Genomic DNA, 24,654 nt, shown 5'->3' with positions numbered 1-24,654 from the left:
TAAGAGTATCATGGTCAGTATCACGAGTTGGCAGCTCTGCTCAACACGACTGATATTATACTAATATTTGGTTCACACTGAAAGTCTTTCAATCTGTCTTTAGGCGAGGCAAGTGTATTTGTATAGCATGTAGCACATTTCAAAGTGCTTTCATAGAACACTAGAAAGCCGGGTGCTCCGTGAAGCACAGACTTCCGTCGTACGACAAAGAGCATATCTGGCTCGAGTCATTTTAGAAGACAACGGATTATAATTCTAGGGGAGGATGAGGCAACTCTAGGAAGACACCATGAATCATGATATAATCCTTTCTAAGAACTGGTTATTCCAATTAATTTCACATGTGCTAATCCAGTCTAAGACCCTAAAAGAAATGCACCTTTTTGTAGGGTGGAAATTAGGTCAAGTTCAGACATAGAGTCTTGACCAGCGAGTCAGCGACTGTATTCATGACTTAATTTGCATTTTTGACTTTTCATAATTACACGCCCAATTACCCCCTGCTTGGTGGCCTAGTTTGCATGGGTGGCTCCTTATTGAGTGGAAGCAAAACACTGATTGTCTTTTTATAAGGAGCTGGCATCAGGCACAAACAACTTGCCTTGATATTATAATACCCAGTGGTGTAAAGTAACTAAGTACATTTACTCAAGTACTGTACTTAAGTACAATTTTGAGGTATTTATACTTTACTGGAGTATTTCCAATTTTCAATACTTTTACTTCTACTCCACTACATCTTAGAGGCAACTTTAGTTACTAATTACTTTGCAGATATAAATTATTATATTATAAAACATACATTAAACACTTCAGCCCTATTTTATACATAACCTATTTGAAAATAGGCAGCCGATCTACAAGCTCACAAGTTGTGAGCTTGTAGATCTGCTATTTTCAAACATTTTAGTACTTTAGCTTTTGGTACTTTAAGTATATTTTGATGCCAATGCTTTTGTACTTTTACTCAGGTAACATTTTGAACACAAGGCTGTACAGAGTATATTTATATGATGGTATTGCTACTTTTAGTTAAAGGGGAATTTTGGACTAAGGTTTTCTTACCTTTTTATATAACATTATGATATCTTAGGATGAATGGGACAGTAGAAAAATGTCATAACTCCATCCCGGGTCCACCACAGCTTAAAGGTGATATTTTGGTGATATCTGACGTTCATAGTGACAGAACACTATGCAAAAAAAAAAAAAAAAAACCTAAGTCTTGCTAGACGAGATCGAAATCTCAAGATTTCGATCTCGTCTAGCGAGACTTATTATATTATTCTTTGACAGTGTTCTGTCACTATGAACGTCAGATCTCACAAAAAAAAACTTAAAAAAAGCTATTAAAATATGCGATCTAGCGCAAGGCCTATTGGCCCACGTTTTAAGCTGTGGTGGACCCGGGATGGAGTTATGACATTTTTCTACTGTACCATTCATCCGAAGATATCATAACGTCATAGAAAAGGTAAGAAAATCTTAGTCCAAAATTCTCCTTTAAGTAAAATATCTGAGTACTTCTTCCACCACTGATAATACCTACAGTAGAGAAGAAGAAAAAAAAGATAAAGAGTTATATTTAAGTTCTACAATGTTCGTTTCTCTTGCACATTTACAAGTTAAATAAAATGTATATGTTACAGGGTGAATGGAGAACCAGGGTGATTGAAGAAGGCTCGCTCGTTTTTACCCACCCAGCAATTCTGTAGAAGAAACACTAGAGGGAGCCACAAGCCAGGCTTGTGCACAAGCACATATGGCCGCGAGCACCCACACACACACAGTCACACACACACACACATGCGCGCGCACGCACACGCGCTCATGCTTTCAATGGACTGTTAAGATACTTTTATTGTGTTCTGCTGGCTTTTGTTTTAGTTTCTCCCTGACACACACACACACACACACACACACACACACACACACACACACAGTGATCCATGAAAAGAACTATTCTGTCCCTATCGGTTTACAACTCGAACGGCGCTGTGTCGACTAGTAGAGCATCGGCCGGTCAGCGCGGGCACTCGCGCCTGGAGGCGCGCCCTCGCGCCTCCTCGGCCTCAAGCTCTACTAAGGCGGCGCGCCTCCGTCATGGACAAGCGTGTGCGTGTGCGTGTGAACGTGTGTTCAGCGTTCCCCTAGCGTAGCTTCCTGGTTGCTATGTGGGGGGGAACAACAAAAGACAGGTCCGCGTCGCATCAAAGCCCCGCCTCTTGGCGCCGTGTTCTCCTTCTCCTCCTCGGAGGAGGAGAAGGAGAAGGAGGAGGAGGAGCTCCTCCTCCTCGCGAGCCTCGCATAATAACCCCCGCCTCGCAGCGCCGCGTCCTCCTTCTTTTGAAAATAGCAGATCTACAAGCTCACACTCCTTCTCCTCCTCGCGAGCCTCGCTAATAAACCCTGTCTCGAAAAGCCCCGCCTCGCCCGAAGCCCCGTGCCTAAAAACGAGCGCTCTGTCTTCAATCACCCTGGATCTCCATTCACCCTGTGACATATGTATATACTCTGGTATTAATATATAAATAACATCAATTGTGAACGTACTCGGCTCAACATGTTTCAAGTCAGCTGAAATAAAATTAGAGCAGGGGTCTTCAACAGGGGTCCGGGACCCCTAGAGGGTGCTCAGAGTTACTACAGGGGGGCCGCCAAACCATTGTGTGATAGGAACCTTTTTTCTTTCTTGTTTTACATTAACCACTTGAACCCTATAGCGTCCCTATTCTGAGGGGAACATTAGCCGAAAATAGCAGATCTAAAAGCTCACGGGCTTGTAGATCAGCTATTTTCGGCAAAGAGGTTTGGCGTAGGGGAAAAAAAAGAGCAGACCAAGTACAAGTTTTGAGGGTTTAAGTGGTTAACTGTCTGAAAATACCCATGGGGGGTCCCTGCTTCATCTCTCTCTCTCTCAGCTAAGTGATCCTTGTCCTGAAAAACATTGAAGAGCCCTGACTTAGAGCAACTACACTGAGGCACTGTGATTTAAGCTGTAAATGCAGATGTACATTTCGTATCGCTGGACCTCGGAAGATTTTATATTTCAAGATTCAATGTTTACACACCAGATTTCCAGCCAAAACCACTTTTAATTTTGATATGAAATACAAAATGGTGTGCAAGGAGTACAGTTTAACAGAGAAGAACACAGTATACATTGCACATTCAAATACATACTGTACAGTTTATATGGAGGACATCAGTTACCAACACTAATACTTTGGCTTTGTACTGGATTAAAGGTGATAACAGTGATATTTTCTGTTAAATAAGTGCTAAATAGCTCTATATTCTATAGTGTGTTTGTTCAGTAAAAGAGGAATCTCTCCCTTGTCTCTCTAGCTCTTTAGTAAACAGGAAATGCATTTTCAATTCGGGATACCAATTTGATCCAATCAGGAGAGAGAAGTGATACAGTGAAACAGACTATTATTGAAAAAACACAATATAGCAATGATTACTATCTGATTATAGAGCTTTAACTTTTTTACACACACACATACACACACACACACACACACAAAAAGGTTTTGCTTTACCAAAAAATATCACTTGAACAACCTTTAAAGGATTGACCTCAGGTTAAAGTTTCCTCTTTAGACTGAGCATCTTTCCATGTCTGATGGTTACAGAACTAACCGTTTTTTTGTACAGGTTAAAAAACCTATTCAGGCAAATAATCAATGAATGCAGAATTGAGTGATGTTTAGTGCACTGATCATTTCAGTTCAACTTCACACATTAGACTGCTTAATGGAAGATTTGTTTGTTATGCTTGAAGAAAGCCCTCCAACTTAAAGCCAACAGTACAAATCCAAAACATCAAACATCAAAAGATTTGTTTAGAAGTATCTAAAAATACATCTACCATGTGTAAAAATAACATCTGAGATATTTGCAGACTTAAAGCGTTTCTTACAAAGATTAGAATATGATTGACCATACGCCACACACCAAAATAAATATTTGCAAGATGACATAAAAAATATTAGTGGATGGTCTTTTCATGTAAAAATACCCTTTTATCAACTTCTGAACGCTATTTGAATGCCCCGAAGACTGGGCAATAGTTAGTTGCTGGACATACAGTATGAGCCGACAACATAAAGTAGACAGTTAAACATCTAATGGTTACTGAAAAAGGTGCATGTTTTGTCACTGTATTTTCAATGCAATGACAATAAACATATATCTATCTTAACATTTCCTTTAGTCCCTATGATACTTCTGTGCACTGCTGCTAAGATGCTTACTTGTTTACTCTATGTGGCTGTTGCCCATTTATCGTTAAAACGTGCAGAAGTTTTAAAAGCTTTCTGCATCCAACTTAGTTTCCACAAGTAGTGCCCACTGATTGAAACATAACTAATACAGAACAATGCTCATGCCTGCGCTCACAGATAATGAGACCATTTTCAGGTCTAATTTAACAGTTAAGATGACAGATAGAAAACATCAACCGCACTCACGCCAATGGCGTGCATCAAGCTAGGCCACTTGTTCACATTGAAGGTAGGAGAAAAGCGTCAAAGCGTTTCTATACATTCGGTTGCACCGCAATTATTAATAATCTGAGCCGCACTGTACCGATCCGGATGAAACGTGAGACGTTTCATCCGGACTCCAGTACGATTTCTGGCCCGGCCCGAAAAAGTTCCATAATTTTAGGACCGTAAAAACCGGAAAAACCCGAAAAGGCATTAAGTGCTTAACACATTGAATGCCAAAAACGGTCCGGACCGTTTTTGAGGATCCAAACGAGAAGTGCCGAAAACGGTCCGGACCGTTTTTGACCCAATTCTATTTTTATACATGTGGGCCACGTGGGGCGCTAAAACGAAACTTTGACATCACCCAAGGAGTTTCTGAGAAGAAGAGGCTGGATCTGGCTCCATGTCAAAAATCCTTCCGGTCGGCGTTTTCAATGTTATCTCCTTGACTAAAAGCTTAATATCTCCATTTCTTTTTAACGTGGTGGAAACGAGCCGTTTTCGATCGGCGATCACGCTGCAATGGAGGATCGCGTTAGAAATATTATTGTTCCAGGCGTTAGTCGGGACCCTCCGCCGTCTCGCACGCACGCTTTGTTTACATGCACTTCCGCGTCGGGGCTTCTACAGCACGAAACGTATAACGCAAGTGGATGGAAGAAATGCAGGCACTCAACGTATAATATTTTAATAAACCTCTGGCACCCAATGTGTTAAAGTCACTCATCCAACAAGCTTTGAACTGAGCAGATTGGACCATTGGTTCCAGAGATTGGTTCCAGAGATAATGGCCAAAACATCTTGAAAACGGCCACTTTCACAGATTTTCGATGTTTGAGTTCTGGCCATTTTCGCCAGTTTTTTTTTTTTCATAACACGGGCTAGGAAGGTCGGACGGCGACGAACTAGATAGTAAAGTTCACTTTGAGCTGCATCCAACGCATCCACTGCCATTTCTGTCTGCCTTACCGTTCGGCCGCTAGGGTCAGTTTACATTTATTTTCTGGGGGTAATACTTTTTTTCTTAAATTTTTTAGCAGATCAATTTTTTTTCTTCTATACACGTGTGTGCGTGCGTGCGTGTGTGAGAGTGTGTGTGCATGTGTGCGTGCTGTTTTGTGTTTGTGTGTAGGTTGTGATTGTGCACCCAAGGTGCGACTCGGCCTGACTAATTACAATTAGCATACATTTTGGGCCCAGATCGTCCCAAAAACGTCGGGTCGGGCAGGGTAAGGTCAGGTTCGGGCAGAATTAGAGAACTCATACATTGATGCCTTCCGGTGTGGCCATAAACAACATGGTGACGGGCCCTCACACTCTCTCAGTGTGTCAGGGCCCTCAGTGTAACTGTGTTGAGAAGGCGTGTTTTAAATCACTGTTTCTCAATGTGGGGTCCGGGGCCCACCAGGGGTCCAAATGTGAACCCTTAACCGGTCTGTAACTCCGAGGGTGTACAGAATGTGTACACTCTATAAAATTAAATCTCCATATTTTGTGCTTTTTCGTGAATTAATGCCCTATACTTGATCATACTACAGCGTCACACACAAGCACCAAAAGTAGCGACACGTTTCGAGCTTGTATTTTTTTCAATTTGAATCCTGAAAAGTATGTTTTGAATGTCATTCCCTCTACGTTGACAGAACAGAGTCAGTCATTCCCCGTGTGAACATCATACTTGATGGAACAAAACGGTCATTAGTTTGTGTACCTCCTCTATACCGATTTATCATTGCTGACCGCCACGATGTAAACAATTACGAAAAAAAAACAACGGCCCAAAACAAAACAGAACAAACTGAAACTAAAGCAAACAAAAATGTCTTTTAAATGCCAGTGTATTTACTAGCCTCCATCACATTACATTTCAAGTAATTGGCAGATTGGCAAAGCGATAAGCCAAACATGCGACACAAAGGATATATTTCACAGTTTAACCCATTAAGACCAATCATTTTAGATTTTTTTTAGCTATAACCATTATTTTGTACTTTTGGCTATTCAAAAATAGCTGATATACAAGCTCAAAGCACGGCACCAAGTGCAGCGCTAGAAGCTTGTAGATCTGCTATTTAATTTAATGCTATTACATTTTTGTGCAAATCTTCGAACACATATATATTTTTAAAACAACATTTTTTAACTCAAATCTTTGCTTCTGGAGGTTCCTGGAACAAAATATTTCACAAATGTTCGCTTTAAAAAAAAACATATTCAAAGATTTTGCACACATTTTCGCGATTTTTCAGTGCCACGCTATGAGCTTGTAGATCTGCTATTTTTGAATAGCCAAATAAGTCTAAAATGACACTGATACTTTCTCTGTCTAAATGAGTTAAAAGGTTGAGATAGTACATAGGTTCACTCCTGCAGGTTGCTCATGGTTTACTCGTGTAGGGTGCTCTTGGAGATGATGCGGAGGCCCTCCTCCTTCAGCCTCTTCAGAGCTGGTCCATAAATGTCCTTCGTCATGGGAACCACCAGGCCCTTCGTAGTGATCTCCCCTGGAAACGTGTGAATAGAAGAGTTTTGTTACAAACTCAGATCAATCAATCAATCATCGATCAACTTAATTGTCACAACACAGTTACAGGTAAAAGTGAGGGTGAAACTCTTGTTTATGCAGGCTTTCACGTTTGCAGTTCAAGGAGTAAAAAGAGAATTAGAAGTGAAGAATGGAAAATAAACAAGAGCACAAAAAGACTGAAAATAGCAGCATGTAAAAAAATAATCATTTAAAGAGGTGCTAAATCACATGTAGTGCATTCAATAAAGTGCATGTCAGTATCATGTACAGTAGCTTAGATGTCCTAAAGGAAGACCTAAAACATAATATATGTGCATCAGTAAAGTGCAAATCAGTGAAGCACAGGCGACAGGCTAAACGGATAAAAACTCTGCCACAGTCTCTTGTTATGGCTCTTGATACTCCGGTATCGCTTGCCAGGTCGAGGGCGCAGCAGTGGTTTGAACAGGCTGTGGCTGGGGTGATAAACACCTTTTGATAGATAAATGATGGAACAAAACCTTTTTTATTAATCTTTTTTTAAATAGTGAAAATAGTCGATCTACAAGCTCAAAGTCACGCATCCAACACGCTTTGAACTTAGCAGATTGGACCTTCCAGAGATAATGACCAAAACATCTTGAAAAACGGCCACTTTGGCCGATTTTCAAAGTTTGAGAAGATCACTTTAAGCTGCATCCAACGTATCCACTGCCATTTCCGTCTGCCTTACCGTTAGGCCGCAAGGGGCAGTTGAAACTTCTTTTTTGGGGGGTAATCAGTTTTTCTTTATTTTATTTTTTTTGGGAACCCGAGGCTTGGCTCGGCTCGCCTAATTAGTGTCCATACCCGTGGGGGGACATGCGCCTCCCTCCACCAACCCCCTCCCCCCGCACGCGTCCCGTCGCGAAACCTCCCCCCCCCCCCCCGCACACGTCCCGTCGCAAACCCCCCCGCCCACACACACACACACACACACACACACCACACACACTCGTAGGTTGGTCGAAGCACGTTCTGTGTGAGCAACAGTGTAACGCAGTGGGGCTTTTAGATTCGACGCATACGCAGTACTGGGCAGCCGCCGTAACCATGGCGACCATTCTTTTACATAAAAAACGCGGATAAACAGCTGAGATTTGGATGAAATCGAGAAAAACGTGCTTCGCTGTTACAGCAGGTGCACATGGTAATGGTCAATGGCTGTGTGCAAATTCAGATCAATTGACTCCAGCCACTGAGGAGAACCGGGCAGAACCAATTTTGGCCTCACCATGGACACCATGACACCACGACGACAGAGGTTTGTCAAATTATAGGAGAATATATTATTGTCCCGGCCCCGAAAACCTCTGGTCAGGTAGGGTCGGGTTCGGGCAGAATTTGTGAACTCTTAACCCACACACACACATACTGAATATTTACTTGATTGGCAAAAAGTTCACGAATGGCTTTATCATGCTCAGAGTAAAAAAAAAAAAATCACACCCAGTGTGAAGAGAGTGGTGCCTTTGAATTAGTGTAACTGGTTGCACCCTTGTGTTGCAATCAGCTGCAGCTGTTGAGGCCGTGCTGACACGGACGGACAGACCCACACACACGGTCAAGTGTAAGAGTGGCTGGCACCCAGTGGTGGAAAAAGTACTCAAATTCTTTACTTAAGTAAAAGTACCAATACTGCAATATAAAAATACTCTGTTACAAGTAAAAGTCCAGAATAAAAAAAATATTTGAGTAAAAGTACAAAAGTATTGGCATCAAAATGTACTTAAAGTACCAAAAGTAAAAGTACTAAATATTTGAAAATAGCAGATCTACAAGCTCACAACGCGTCGCGATGCGACGCGTTGTGAGCTTGTAGATCGGCTATTTTCAAATAGCCTCGGTATAAAATAGGTTTAAAGTGGTTAATGTATGTTTCATTATATCGTAATTTATATCTGAAAAGTAACTAGTAACTAAAGTTTTCAAGTAAATGTAGTGGAGTAAAAGTACAACATTTGCCTCTGAGATGTAGTGGAGTAGAAGTAAAAGTATTGGAAATTGGAAATACTCAAGTAAAGTACAAATACCTCAAAATTGTACTTAAGTACAGTACTTAAGTAAATGTACTTAGTTACTTTCCACCACTGCTGGCACAAAACAGAACCGGCAATCTACATGCCACATGGCATTCTTCTCATTCCCCCCCCCCCCCCCCCCCCCGAGCGACCCCACTGACCATCGAGCACCATGCGTGCAGCGATGGCTGCTGGGTAGCCGACGGTCTTGGCCATGGCGGAGTAGCCGTTGGGGTCTCCGTAGACCACCAGGCTGATGTGTTTGGTCTCCAGCTCGCCGGTCGGGTGGCGGAGGCCCACGTCGTTCCGCATTATGATCATGTCTCTCTCGCCTTTATCTGGAGGAAGGTGTTGGATGACATGAGGAGACAGGTTGTGATGAATGGAGGTCACATGGTATTAACCCATTAAGACCGGGAACGCGTCTGTGTTATTTTAAAAGATTTCTTTGGGCTATTCAAAAAATAGTAGATCTACAAGCTCATGAGTGCCGCGCCATGAGCTTGTAGATCTACTATATATATTTTTTTAATCGTGGAAAATGTTTGCAAATCTCTGAAAATGTATATTTTTAGATCTGCTGTTTTAGAATAGCCAAAGAAATCTTAACACATTGGCTGCCAAAGACGCAGATCTGCGTTCTAAAAAAAAAATGATGATTTATCGAAGATTTAAACTCCTATCCACTTCCTTGTTAACTTAAAACTTAAAAATTCAGCATCTCGGCTCCTGAGTACTTTTCTTTTCAATGAAAAATCTCTGGCAGGCAACAGCTAAAAATCTGAAATAATTGGCTGTCAATGTGTTAAAATGACACAGATGCGTTCCAGGATTGAACGGGTTAAAAGGTCAGGGTGTGCGTGGCTTCATGACATGATTGTCAGACATATGTTTACTAATAGTTTCATCAGTAAGCAACACATTTAGTTTTGCGTTGGCTAATCAAAAACAGCAGATATACAAGCTCACACTCACGGCGCATCACTTGCTTGTACATCTGCTATCTTGAAAGTGTGAGAAGAACTACTGATTTAGAAGGCCCTCAGATCTTAAAGGGATAGTTCACCCAAAACTAATATTTCTTTTCCCAATCGATTAGTCAACCCACAGAGTCATGAATTCATGGATATTTCAGGTTCAGGTCCACTGGTCATCAACTTATTGGCTTAGGAATGAGACAAAAAAAAAAGAAATATCCATGGGGTGACTAATCGATAGAAAAAAAGTCATTTTGGGGGTGAACTATGCCTTTAACTTAAATATGACTTTGATAAGATACAAAATGTAATAGTGTATGTATCAAACTTCAATATATGAAAAGAACATTTAGCTTGAATTATACAATGAACAAGCAAATATTGTTAAAATGTCTGTCAGCTGGAAACCTCATATATTAACACATTGGCTGCCAAAGACGCATATCTGCGTTCTAATTAATTTGTCGTCTGGCTGCCAAAGACGCAGATCTGCGTTCAAAAAAAAAAAAAAAAACCTTTTTTATTTTTTTGTTCTTTTCTTGTTTTTTGACCCAAAGACCAAGGAGATATGATTTATCAAAGATTTAAACTCCTATCCACTTCCTTGTTAACTTAAAACTTAAAAATTCTGTATCTCGGCTCCTGAGTACTTTTTTTTTAAATGAAAAATCTCTGGCAGGCAACAGCTAAAAATCTGAAATAATTGGCAGCCAATGTGTTAAAAACGGGTACTTTTCAGGATTCAAATTCAAAAGCATCAAAAGTAGCAGATCTACAAGCTCAAAACGCGTCGCAAGGCGACGCGTTTTGAGCTTGTAGATCTGCTACTTTTGATGCTTTTGTGTGACGCTGTAGTATGATCACGTAGGGCGTTAATTTACAAAAAAACAAACAAAATTTGAATATGGATATAAAAGGTTTCCGCGCGACAGAGACGATATATACAGCATATTGGCCACACCGATATATCGGTCAGGCTTTTTATTGAAGGTTTATTTTTCAGCAGACTGTGTAAAACTTACCAAAGGAGAGCATGCCTTCCAGGTGTTTTGCCAGAGCAGCCAGGATGGTCTCTGCATGCGGTACCGTGTCATCTCCCAACATCCCAAACCTGAACGGAAACAAGTACAAACAAGAAGGTCATTTTGCCTTCCAAAAGTACAGAAACCTTCACAAACCCATATTTTTTAATCCATTAAGGCCGGGAACGCATCTGTGTCATTTTAAGATTTTTAAGAAGTATGAGCTTTTTTTTTAGATGGGGGTCCGTGGCCAAATGCATACATTTTGACATGAAAAAGTTGGAGCACCACTGATACATAGCAACATACTGTTAGGATTTAGAAAACATTTTTAGATATGTATTTGGCCGTGGACCCCCATCTCAAAATGTGTGGTTCCAGGGACCCCCCCAGAAGCAAAGATTTGAGATACAAATGTTCGCTTTAAAAAATATATATATATTCAAAGATTTGCACACATTTTCAAGATTTTTCACTCGGTGCGGCGCTATGAGCTTGTATATCTGCTATTTTCTAATAGCCAAAGAAATCTTAAAATGACACAGATGCGTTCCCGGATTGAATGGGTTAAAACCATATTCAAAAGAAATCTTTATCGTCGTCACTGTATCTTGGCAGCACCTCACAAATCCTTGGGTATTTCTAAAGAGATGAGCAGTTGCCTTTAATCACTTTTTTTATGACCGAGTTGAATAGATGAACAATGACTTATTGAATTTAGGTTCAAATCGTGCGCCTTTTCTACTTTTTTTTTTACGGGGGGGCAAAATGGAATGTTTCCATTTTGCTTTTCACAGCTTCAGTAATTCAACACTTCCAAGGCCAGCAGCAATGCTGCCTTTTCTTTTCAATGCTTGACAGCTCAAAAATAATCATTCGAGATTCAACAGAGCCGTGTGACCTAGAAAGACACTTCTAAAACTTGATTTAAAAGTGAACGCGCACTTCACATCATGCCATTTCACACATATTCATTATTGCATTTAACCCTTTAAGACCTGAGGCCGATTCTACATGTCTCCTAAATCCCAACAGTTTTCTGAAAAACGTATGTTTATATATCAGCGGTGCTCAAACTTTTTCATGTCAAGGACCCCCAAAATTATATGTATTTGGCCATGGACCCCCATCAAAATATTTTGTTCCAGGGACCCCCCAGAAGCAAAGATTTGAGTTAAAAATATTCACTTTAAAAATATATATATTCAAAGATTTGCACACATTTTCAAGATTTTTCAAAAATAGCAGATCTACAAGCTCGTAGCGCGGCACTCGGTGCCGCGCTATGAGCTTGTATATCTGCTATTTTTGAATAGCCAAAGTGCTTTTTAGCTCAAATCTAAAATTGACACAGTTCCAGGTCTTAATGGGTTAAAATACGAAGCACACTCCATCCATCCATCTAGGTAGAGAAGTATTGTTTGGACCAGAGCACCAGAGTTTGGTTAGTCTTGTCAGAAGATTACGTTGTTAATTAAAGAACACTCTGATGTGGAGCTTGCAGATCATGCATTTTCAATATTTTTTTTTTGAAATAAGTGCTCAAACGAGTGCACCCATTGACGGCCAAGACTGATTGACAAAATACACAGAATTTGTCTGACTTTCTCGGCCCATAGAGGACAGCACTAGAATCAACTTTTTTTTTGTTGTTATTTCCATAAAAAGAGAAAGGGAAGAAGTGGAGGGCGGGGGGCAGGGGGCACAACGGGAAGAGAGAGAGAGAGAGATCAATAAAAAACAACATTATGTACACATAGTATATCTATCCGGCGTGGTAAGTACCTGAGGTAAGACATAAGGTTCGTGAGCATAGCAGCAGATATATACTGTACATGATATGGACGTTAGTTAAAGGTTTCATGACGTTCAGTTTTACCACACATTAAAAGTCTTTGTCATGGTCCTTCAAACGTGTATAGAAAGTTTTAACAAAAAAATCCACTCCATTGATCCATGGCAGGTGTTTTTCTCTCACATTTCTAAAGCCTTTTCAACTGCAATGAAAAAAGAAATCTTTGCCTGCGCGTGTCGCTGGTGAGGGATTTTGCCTGTCAATCATCGCCTCTGCTCCGCCCCCCCCAAAGGAAAGGATAGGGGAGGGGAGGGGCGAGTAGGAGAGTGGGCGGGATTAATCGGCTGTGACCTCACTGCCAAAGGGCCAAGCTCAGATAACTTTTCAGCCTAATTATTCAGAAAACCCCAGACCACAGAAAATCCACTGAATGTTCAAAGTTCAGATTTTTTGGGTGTAATTGAGGTCATAAAACCCCCAAAAAAAACATTAAAAAAAAAAAAAGTGAAAATGAATGTCATAGAACCTTTAAAGTGAAAGAATAATTCAGATCAGCGTGTTGTACCCATTAAGACCGGGAACGCATCTGTGTCATTTTTAGATTTCTTTGGCTATTAGATTTCTTTGGAACTCGGTGCCGCACTATGAGCTTGTATATCTGCTATTTTTTTTTAAATTTGTGCAATTCTTTGAATATATACTCAAGTTTCCTAGGGCAATATGGGCATCACTTCCTGTAGATTTGATCCCTGATACCTGATCAAATCGACCGGAAGAGATGCCCACCATGCCCTAGGAAACTTGTGGATATTTTTTTAAGCGAACATCTGTAACTCAAATCTTTGCCTTCTGGGGGTCCCTGGAACAAAACATTTGAGTTACAAATGTTCGCTTTAAAAATATATATTCAAAGATTTGCAAGCTCATGATCTTGTAGATCTGCTATTTTTGAGTAGCCAAAGAAATCTTAAAATGACACAGACGCGTTCACGGTCTTAATGGGTTAAGGTGCGGAGTGTCAGTGCGTGTGAGGTTCGACCACATAGTCCACATCAGATATCTGTCACTGGTATAATCCACAGGTAGGTCCATGAGGAAGAGCAAAAAGTCCCTTATGCTAAATAAATGAAGTCTCAACAGTTTACTGGTCATTACTGGTCATGGGAACAAGCACTTGAATATCGTTGCCGTCGGACGTGAATCTTTTATCTCCATATTTCAACTTTTTAAATGTTTTTTTCGTAGACGAATGCCCTACTTCATCATCTACAAGCTCACAATGAGCTTGTAGATCGGTTAATTTTACAATTTTCGAATGTTTTCAAAAATAATTATATAAAAAAAAGGAATGGTTTTGGGACGTACGTGGTTTCCACACGACACCAACGATATCACACTTCTACTCAGTTATTAACACATCGACCGCCAGAGGTTAATCTCATAATGTACTCACCAGTGCCAAGGTGTTTTTGTTGTTTTTTTGTTTTTTTCATGTCGCCATAGATCTTGTTAAAATCCTTAAGATTGAGCTCTACACGGTCTGTTTACATCCGCGAGATCTCCCTGTATCTCCCAGTGAAGATCGCGTGTCAAACGGGGTATCCATGTTGTAGTTAGAGCGGATTACGTTAAACAGTGAAATGCGAGGAGAAAAAACTACAGGAAGAGAATTGAGTTTCAGTTTCGTCTGTAGAATGGGAGCGGGCGTGATCGTCAAAACCGGATCCCAAATAATTCTATTTCCGGTCATCAAACCGGAAACGGAAGTGGATCAAAAAAATTCCGAAAGTGCACCCGGACCGCGCATGCGCGAAAAGACCGCAGCCCGTAGGGCTACGGTCTCGGCGCTTAACAGTTGGATTTAACGGACCGTAGGACTACGTTCTTGGCGGTTAATGTGTTAATGACACGGCTGGGCTGAACTCAACTGAACATTTTAATTACAGGGAACGGTTGTTTTCAAGTTTCAAGCACATTTAATCATTTTCCTGTGATCTGAGCAGAGTAAATAAAATCACACAATATAAATGAACATGCAGTGAAAGACAATAATTGTAAATTAACAAAGTTAAGAGGTTAACTGAACAAATAAGGATAACAGAATATATTCTACAACAACGGCATTTTTTTTTATAGGTATTCCGCTGATGTTCTTAGACAGAGCAAATGTTACAGACAGTCTATGTTTTAACCCATTCAATCCGGCAAAGCTTCTGTGTCATTTTAGATTTCTTTGGCTATTCAAAAATAGCAGATCTACAAGCTCATAGCACGGCACCGAGTGCCGCACTATGAGCTTGTAGATCTGCTTTTTTTTATTTATATATATATATATTTTTTTAAAGCGAACATTTGTAACTCAAATCTTTGCTTCTGGGGGGTCCCTGGAACAACATATTTTGAGATGGGGGGTCGGCGAACAAATACATAGAATTTTGGGAGGTCCTTGACATGGAAAAGTTTGAGAACCACTGATATTATAGCAACATACGTTTTTTCAGAAACTTTAGAAGACATTTGTAGAACCCCCAGAAGCAAAGATTTGAGTTTCAAATATTAGCTTGAAAAAATTATATATATATATATATATATATATATATATATATATATTAAAAAAATCAAACTAAAGATTTGCACGATAAAAAAAAAAAAAGCAGATACAAGCTCACAAGCTCATAGCGCTATGAGCTTGTATATCTGCTATTTTTGAATAGCCAAAGAAGAAAACAATGACACAGATACGTTCCCGGTCTTATATTAATGGGTTAATCAAGCACACTGGCTCAACTTGTGACCTTGCGATTTGCAAGGTGGTCTGTGAGGTCTGTGAAAACCAGCCACATACAGTAGGTGGTTTTATAACTTGGAATACTCATCTTGTCTCAAGGCACACCTGTATTCATAGCAGTAACATGTTGTATAAATCAGTGGTTCTCAAACTTTTTAGTGCCAGGGACCCCCAAATTGATATGTATTTGACCGTGGACCCCCATCTGAAAAAGCTTTCGTGCCAGGGACCCCCAGAAGAGAAGATTTATGTAAAAAATTAAAAAATCTAAACTATTCAAAAACATTTTCGGAATTTTTCAAAACAAATTCAAAAATAGCAGCAGATGTACCAGCTGGGCTTGTAGATACACCGCCCCCACCCCCCAAGGACCGGGTCATCTACTACTACTACTAATAATAATAATATCATCTTTTTTTGTAGATGATAATGGCATGCCCAATACAGGGACTCCAGGTTTTAAGTGGTTAAATATGTATATTTCTGGGTATAGAACTTGCCTCTGTATTGGGAACTGAGTGCCCACAAAGTACTGATGTAGTACACAGCGTGTTGTGACGCACTGAGCTTGTAGATCATCTATTGTCGCTGAATGTTCGCCTATTATAACATTTCCAGAATAGGGATGCTAGGGTTACGTCTTGGGTGTGCACAAGAAAAGGTGAGACGGAGAACTTTACCATCTCAGGGTGTCCATCTTGAAGTCGTCCCGTCCAATGTGTTCATAGACGGCTTCCTCAAAGGCCTCGGTGGAGGTGGAGGTGGACAGGCCCATCTGCTTACTCAGCAGGCCTTTCTGTAGCATGAGGAGCACAGTGGGGTCAGTGCATTATGCAAGGGATAATCAATGGGGAGAATGCAGGGGTCATCAATATGTCCGTACACGGACAAATGTGTCCATGGCAAGACTTGTCCTTGTCTGTGGCAAATTTTAGATTTTGTTTTTACATGACATTTCATTATAATGTTCATGTTTATGTGTTTTTCTACTCATTTTGTAAGTCCATGGCAAAAACTGAATTTTGACAAAAATATCCACTACAAGCCAGCATGACGATGATCCCTGGGAGTGGGTCATTATTGAGAAATAAACCCTGACAGGGTGATTAGACCCCTGACGCGGTAGCGGAGGTGTCTAATGCCTTGTGTTTTCAGCTGGTGGGGAGGGGGGTGGGACCAAAGTAAACTGAGTAGAGTCCATTAGAGTAGAGGGCGGGGCTACCGTATGTATGGGAAAAGCCTTATAAACCAGTGGATGTTCAGTCCTTACCCAGGTGACAGGAGCTGAGGTGTGTCCCAGCATGGGGCTGGGGTCTGTGTTGATGAGGCCCAGTTTGATTAACCCACTGATGGCGCTGGTGTAGCCCTGTGGAAGAACATAATGAATCAAATGTTTGATTACATAATACTACTACTAATAATAATAATACATATACAATTTATATAGCACTTTTCTGAGTACGCAAAGTCACTTTACAAAACAGAAGCAAAATAAAAAACACTTTAATAGGAAAAAACTTGATTATAAAGTTAAAAACTAAAGTAAAGATAAAAAATAAAAGGGGGATTAGGTAGGGAATGCGAGTCTGAAAAAGTGGGTTTTGAGTAGGGATGCACCGATATGGAAATTCTTGGCCGATACCGATGTTTAAAATAACAATTTAGCCGATAGCGAATACTGATACAGATATTTGTTTATTTGGTTATTGGTGTTATTATTTCCCCCTTTTGTGCCAGGGAAACAAATAAATATTCATTATAAGAAGTAACGGTTTAGAATCTGCTCAACACAACATAATTGCCTTGATGCAAGTAACATTAACGAGTGTCAACGAGTGTCACACACACCTCAGCTGTGCTGAACTGAAAGTGACTGGAGTTAGAAGTTAAAAGATTGAGCCATTGAATATGACATGATAATATTTACTGTGATTATGGTAAGCTTACATTTCATATCACAAACACCATAGAGTAAAAACTCCTGCAACTTAAAAAAAGGGTCCCTGGCACAAAACATTTTCAGATGGGGGTCCGTGGCCAAATACATATCGTTTTCGTGGTTCCTTGGCAAAAAGTTTGAGAACTACTGATTTAGCACAGCAGGCATTTGTAGAGTTGGCCTCAGGTCTTAATGGCTTAACCCATTAAGACCTGAGGCCGATTCTACGATTGTCTTCTAAATCCCAACAGTATTCTGAAAAACGTATGTTTCTATATCAGTGGTGCTCAAACCTTTTCATGTCAAGGACCCCTAAAACGATATGAATTTGGCCGCCGACCCCCATCTCAAAATATTTTGTTCCAGGGACCCCCAGAAGCAAAGATTTGAGTTGAAAATGTTTGCTTTAAAACAATACTGTATATATTCAAAGTTTTGCATATATTTTCATGATTTTTCAGAAATAGCAGATCTACAAGCTCGTATGTAGATCTGCTATTTTTGAATAGCCAAAGTGTAAAATAATGCTTTTTAGCTCAAATCAAAAAGTGACACAGATGCGTTCCAGGTCTTAACTCATTGAGTGCCAGATTATTAATATTTGTTTTACGTTTGGCAATTCTGGCACTCAATTGTACTACCTATGAGTATGTAAAAGAACAAAAACGAATAAACAAGAATTATTTCTATATTATGTTGTCCCAGTGCCAGAGTTTTTTTCAAAGTAAAGAAAAAGGGCTTAGGAAGCGAGATACAGCCTTTTTCAGTTATACGTTAAACAAGGAGTGGATGGAGCTGCAAATCTTCAGATAATATCTTGGGTTCTGAACATGTTTATTTTATTTTTTTTACTATTTTTTCAAAAACACGTCAAACACGTCATTGGCACGTTGCGCCATAGCGGTAAAAACACGTGAAACACGTTAATGGCACTCAATGAGTTTAAATATGCGCACCTTAAAGCGGAGTGTTCCTCGGACCAGAGTGTGTGCTGACTGGATGCCGTAGGGCTCTGCGTACTTGGTGCTGTCCCGGTTGGGGTAACCCTCCAGGTTGAAACCAGGCAAGAAGTCCATGGCTACCGAGGAGTCCATTAGAGCGCCCCCTGCTGGGATGCTCACCACCTGTAGGAACAGCAGACAGACACAGGGGAGTATTATGCTGCGTTCACACAGGTGGCTACAAAGAATACAGGCTACCATTCTTCTTCAATGGAAGCCAGCGACATGAAGATACAAAGATACATTTGACTTTAATAACTGCTACAGCAAAAGAAAGTTGAGCTGGTTTTGACTTCAGCTACAAAGACACAAAGCTACAAACAGTGGTGTGAAAAGCACTAATTTTTTTTTACTAAGTAAAAGTATCAATACTGCAATGTAGAAATGGTCTGTTACAAGTAAAAGTCCAGAATTCAAAATTTACTTGAGTAAAAGTACAAAAGTATTGGTATCAAAATGTACTTAAAGTACCAAAAGTAGAAAGTACTCATTAAGGAATGTCCCTTTTCACAAGTCTTCAAATGTATAAAAACCTTTTGAAAATAGCAGATCTACAAGCTCACAATGCGTCGCGATGCGACGCATTGTGAGCTTGTAGATCTGCTATTTTGAGATAGAAGTAGAAGTACTGCAAATTGGAAATACTCCAGTAAAGAAAAAAATCCTCAAAAGTGTACTGAAGTACAGTACTTGAGTAAATGTACTTAGTTACTTTACACCATCGTCTTCCAGTGTGAACTCAGCATTACACACACACATGTTTTTAGTCCATAGTACCTCATTGTCCTTGAGGAAGACGGCGGGGCTGACGGTGTTCAGAAGCACTCCGTATGGACTCCAGCTGAACTTGTAGCGAAGGGGGTTATCGGAACACTCTGGGGCAGGAAGACCACCACAGAACGAGCTGTAGGACTCCACCTGTTCACACACACACACACACACACACACACACACACACACACACACACACACACACACACACACACACACACACACACACACACACACACACACACACACACACACACACACACACACACACACACACACACACACACACACACACACCACACAGTGCACAACATCAACGCTGGAACACGAAACATGTGGATTTTAACCACATATACCCTCTAGTCTTAACACACTGACGTTTATTTACGTCCTTTCAAATCCAACACATGCCTGCCAAAAGACATAAATATACGTCCTTTATTTGAAATTTCGCTAGAGGGCGCTCTTCCCTATCCTAGGAATGATCCCTTGACTGCAAGAGAATGACAGAAGCAGAAATGATGACGTCACAAAAAAAGTCAGCCCATCCACTCCTATGTAATCAGATTTAGACAAACACAAAAAAGAATTACACATCGAGGGAGTGAGTGTTTAAACCCCTTTAAGTTCTATAGCAATGAGCTGATGGTGAGCTGTTCCTGACGTCAGCATGAGGAGGGAAAATGAACAAACGTGGCACACATGGTGCCTCAGGCTGTTTGCACAGCGATCAATATGGAGAGACACTGCTCACTCTGTCAACATATGCTCAAACAATCATTATCAACGCTTGCACACAGTGACTGACCACCCCATGTCTCTCTCACACACACACACAGAGTATACAGTACGTATGCTGCAATAATGGTTTCTCCACTCACGGTGCAGCCGTCAGCCTTGGCTTGGTCGATACACTCCATGGCCAACATGTGGTCGATGCCAGGGTCCAGGCCCATCTCGTTCACGATGGTGATGCCCGCCTCCTCAGCGCTGGAAGGCAAAGCAAAGCAGCGAACGCACGTTTAGGATGCATCATGACACATAGAGCCTATACAGTACTGCATTCAATGGACTCGTCATTTCTGCTCGGCGTTGTGAGCTTGTAGATCGGCTATTTTTTGGCTTAAGTTCTCCTCAGAATAGGGATGCTAGGGTTCAAGTGGTTAATGTTAAAAATAAGGGGAAAAAAATCACACCCATTTTTTGGGCCCCCCTGTAGTAACTCTGAAGATCCCCTAGGGGTCTCGGACACACTGTTGAAGACCCCTGAAATAATTTAATTTAAATAAAATATATAGATTTGAATAAAATAACCATTTTGTTTTAGAAAATGAAATTTCATTTTGGCCAGAAAAGAAAATATTTAACCAGAAGGATATAATGTTTTTGGTTACTCCACAGTGCTCTCTACAGATCTGGTCAATGGAATTTTCCTATTGACCAGATTCTTCCTTCCGGTGAAATATTTTCTTTTCTACCGCGGTGCAAGGGGAAAGGCTCGAAAGTACCATAGCGTTGAGGAGAACTCCTTCTAACGTTATGGACCAGAGCTAGTTTCAATGTACAGATTATTTTTAAAATTATATTACAGTGTTTATACTGATGATTTCTGTAAGTCGCTCTGGATGAAGAGCATCTGCTAAATGTCCTACATTGTAAATGGTAAAATAGTAAATATAGATGTCCTGGCTCTTTGCTAACCTGTGTTCCAGCTCCTGCAGGGCGGGGCTCAGGTAGCTGGCGGTCACCATGTTGACCTTGGCCTTGATGCAGTGCTTGGCTATTTGTGGATGGAAGCCGTACGGCAGCAGGCTAAAAGGTAAGAGAGGGAGAGAACGCAAGTTGAAACCTGGAGATTATTCAAACATTTCAGAACATTTTTTAAATATGTAAATTCTTTAAACTAGTGAAACTAGCCAATCTATAGCCTGGAAACCAGACGAATCTGCCTGTGCAAAAAAAAGAAAAATCGCCATCAGCAGATTTGGTCTGGCCTCGTTCGGTTGCGATTGGATTTAGCTGCCCCCCTAAGTTGTGGGGCACCAATCAGGGCCCAGTATGCAAATGTGGGGCAGGTTTATCATTATTTTAGCTGAGCTTGTAGATCTGCTATTTTCACAATATTGCAATAAGGAGTTGAGGCACAATGGCACGTGCTTGTCAGGGTGTGGGGGGGGTCCCCAGATCAAATAGGATTATTTTTGGGGGGTTACAGCCTGAAAAGGTGGAGAAACCACTGTGTTGTGTACCATAGACCATAAAAAAAATATGGACATTGTCACGCCCCTGGTTTCTACAGAACGTAAACGAAGCCTATTTTTCAGCGATTTCAAATCTGCCATCTTTCTATATTCGGTCCGAAAAATGTAAACGGAAATTAATGCTATTGGTTGGGACCAGAGCGGGGGGGGGGGGGGGTGGGATATTAATGCTATTGGTTGTGTAGCTCGTCAATCAAATCATCACAAGGTAGCCACGCCCCTCCTACAGCATACCCTACTTTATCATACATTTTCAAATAAATGGGACCATAATTTACCAAAACGCATATCATAGTGATTGAAAGAAGACTTTAAACTAGCGACTGGAAGCATATAGTATTTATGACAATGTTTATTAACACATCGACCGCCAGAGGTTAATCTCATAATGTACTCACCAGTGCCAAGGTGTTTTTGTTGTTTTTTTGTTTTTTTCATGTCGCCATAGATCTTGTTAAAATCCTTAAGATTGAGCCGTACACGGTCTGTTTACATCCGCGACATCCCACTGTATCTCCCAGTGAAAACCACGTGTCAAACGGGGTATCCATGTTGTAGTTAGAGCGGATTACGTTAAACAGTGAAATGCGAGGAGAAAAAACTACAGGAAGAGAATTGAGTTTCAGTTTCGTCTGTAGAACGAGGGCGGACGTGATCGTCAAAACCGGATCCCAAATAATTCCGTTTCCGGTCATCAAACCGGAAACGGAAGTGGATCAAAAAAATTCCGAAAGTGCACCCGGAAATTTTTAGCGCGAAAAGACCGTGGACCGTAGGGCTACGGTCTCGGCGCTTAACAGTTGGATTTAACGGACCGTAGGACTACGTTCTTGGCGGTTAATGTGTTAAGGTAATAAAATCAAGTGTACATTTCTGCAAAAACCCATCCGCTTGAATAGAGCCCAATTGCTTTTTTGCAACCAGCAGGGGTGAAACAGCGAGACTACAGGCCATTCACATGAACTGTCTCTTCCTACATAGCCTCAATTTACGAGGCGGATGCTAGCCCCCTTGAGTTGTACCTGATGACCAGGTCATGGTCTTTGATCAGAGAGCTCAGGTGTCCCTCCTGGCTGGTGACGTCCAGCATCACAGGGATGGTGTTGGGGTAGGCGGCCGCCAGCTCCTGCGCCTGGTTCAACAGCACCGACGCTGAAAACACACACAGTTACAATAGAATAGAATACTTTAACCCATTAAGACCTGGAACTGTGTCATTATTAGATTTGAGCTAAAAAGCATTATTTTACATTTTGGGCTATTCAAAAATAGCAGATCTACAAGCTCATAGCGCGGCACCGAGTGCCGCGCTATGTGGGCACCGAGTGCCGTGCTACGAGCTTGTAGATCTGCTATTTTTGAAAAGTCGTGAAAATGTGTGCAAATCTTTTGAATATATATATTTTTAAGCGAAAGTTTTTAACTCAAATCTTTGCTTCTGGGGATCTCTGGAACAAAATATTTTGATGGGGGTCTAATACATATAATTTTGGGGGTCCTTGACATGAAAAAGATTGAGCACCACTGATATAGAAACATACGTTTTTCAGAATACTGTTGGGATTTAGGAGACATGTACAATTGGCTTCAGGTCTCAATGGGTTAATGGCAGTTAAAAAAATCACAACAATATCACCATTTAGAAAACGCCCACGTGGATTGTACACAAAAAAGCAGTGGTGGAAAGTAACTAAGTACATGTACTCAAGTATTTGTACTTTACTTGAATATTTCCAATACTTTTACTTCTACTCCACTACATCTCAAAGACAAACACTGTACTTTTACTCCACTACAATTATTTGAAAACTTTAGTTACTAGTTACTTTGTAGATTTTGAGTATTATTACAAAACATACATTAATCACTTCAGCCACATATACATTTCGTCCATTTGAAAATAGCAGATCTACAAGCTCACAATGCGTTTAGCTTGTAGATCTGCTATAGATCTTGTGAGCTTGTAGATCTGCTATAGATCTTGTGAGCTTGTAGATCTGCTATAGATCTTGTAGATCTGCTATTTTCAAAAGATGTTTATACATTTGAAAACTTGAAATGGGACATTCTGCATAATGAGTACCGGTACTTTTACTTTTGGTACTTTAAGTACATTTAGATGCCAATAATTTTGTACTTTTACTCATTTTGAGTACAAGTACATTTTGAATTCCGGACTTTTACTTGTAACTTGTAATTATTTCTATATTGCAGTATTGATACTTTTACTTAAGTAAAACATTTTACATGAATCCAACAGTAAGAGACTCACCGACAGTAACCTGAGTGCCTTCATCTCGGGTCAGGTACTCGATGACGGGGCCAGACACGTACCCTGAACCCAGGAGGAGGACGCGCTTCATCCCACTTTTCTTCATGATCTGAGCTTGTTCCCTGAGAGGACAAGTACATGATGTACACAGTGTTGGAACCACTCCTGAATTAAATTGTTTTTTTTAAACCATGAACGCATCTGTGTATTTTTTTTTATTTCTTTGGCTATTCACAAATAGCAGATCTACAAGCTCATAGGGCGGGACTCAGTGCCGCGTTATGAGCTTGTATATCTGCTATTTTTGAATAGCCAAATAAATCTTAAAATGACACAGATGCGTTCCTGGATTGAATGGGTTAAGATCCATTTGGATTCTTCTATGATTTTAAATGTCATATACTTGCCACGTCTTGATTTCAGACATGAAGTACAATTAATGATCAAAAGAGTGAAGAAAAGAGAGAATACACGTACAATCACAGAAACCATGGGTGATATATGATTATGGATCATGAACCAAACACAGGACACTGGTTTTACAAGCAGGAAGTGGATGGGAGGATGCCAAGGAAATAATGAATCAACTCGACACCGTTGTACGACAGGGTGAAAATCAGGGCGTAAGTGGTTAATCAGATTTTGTATTACTTAAAAAATCTTAAAATATTTGTATAAGGCCTGCTTCTTGATTATAATTCTTTCAAAAAACGTGCTATTTGATTAACTGATTAATAAAAAAGAAATAACAAATATAATAATTGCT

General features: G+C 40.5%; 1 protein-coding gene across 3 annotated transcripts in view; it reads right to left on the bottom strand.

Moving 5' to 3' along the window:
- Positions 1-3,075: 3,075 nt before the first annotated feature.
- The window catches only part of aass (aminoadipate-semialdehyde synthase), a 43,289-nt gene continuing 21,710 nt past the window's right edge, over positions 3,076-24,654 (bottom strand). For all 3 annotated transcript variants that reach the window (XM_080438417.1, XM_080438419.1, XM_080438418.1), the window contains exons 14-24: positions 23,889-24,010; positions 22,639-22,768; positions 21,057-21,167; positions 20,237-20,345; positions 19,362-19,502; positions 18,540-18,707; positions 16,915-17,010; positions 16,325-16,440; positions 11,062-11,150; positions 9,224-9,400; positions 3,076-7,000 (exon numbers count right to left, since the gene is read on the bottom strand). In XM_080438417.1, coding sequence (XP_080294543.1) covers positions 6,882-7,000; positions 9,224-9,400; positions 11,062-11,150; positions 16,325-16,440; positions 16,915-17,010; positions 18,540-18,707; positions 19,362-19,502; positions 20,237-20,345; positions 21,057-21,167; positions 22,639-22,768; positions 23,889-24,010 — 1,378 coding nt within the window. In that variant the 3' untranslated portion in view covers positions 3,076-6,881. The remainder of the gene's footprint in view (positions 7,001-9,223; positions 9,401-11,061; positions 11,151-16,324; positions 16,441-16,914; positions 17,011-18,539; positions 18,708-19,361; positions 19,503-20,236; positions 20,346-21,056; positions 21,168-22,638; positions 22,769-23,888; positions 24,011-24,654) is intronic.

This window comes from Gymnoscopelus braueri (assembly GCF_963280865.1).
Source record: "Gymnoscopelus braueri genome assembly, chromosome: 9".
NCBI lineage: Eukaryota > Metazoa > Chordata > Actinopteri > Myctophiformes > Myctophidae > Gymnoscopelus > Gymnoscopelus braueri.
This window is presented reverse-complemented; position numbering and strand designations above follow the sequence as displayed.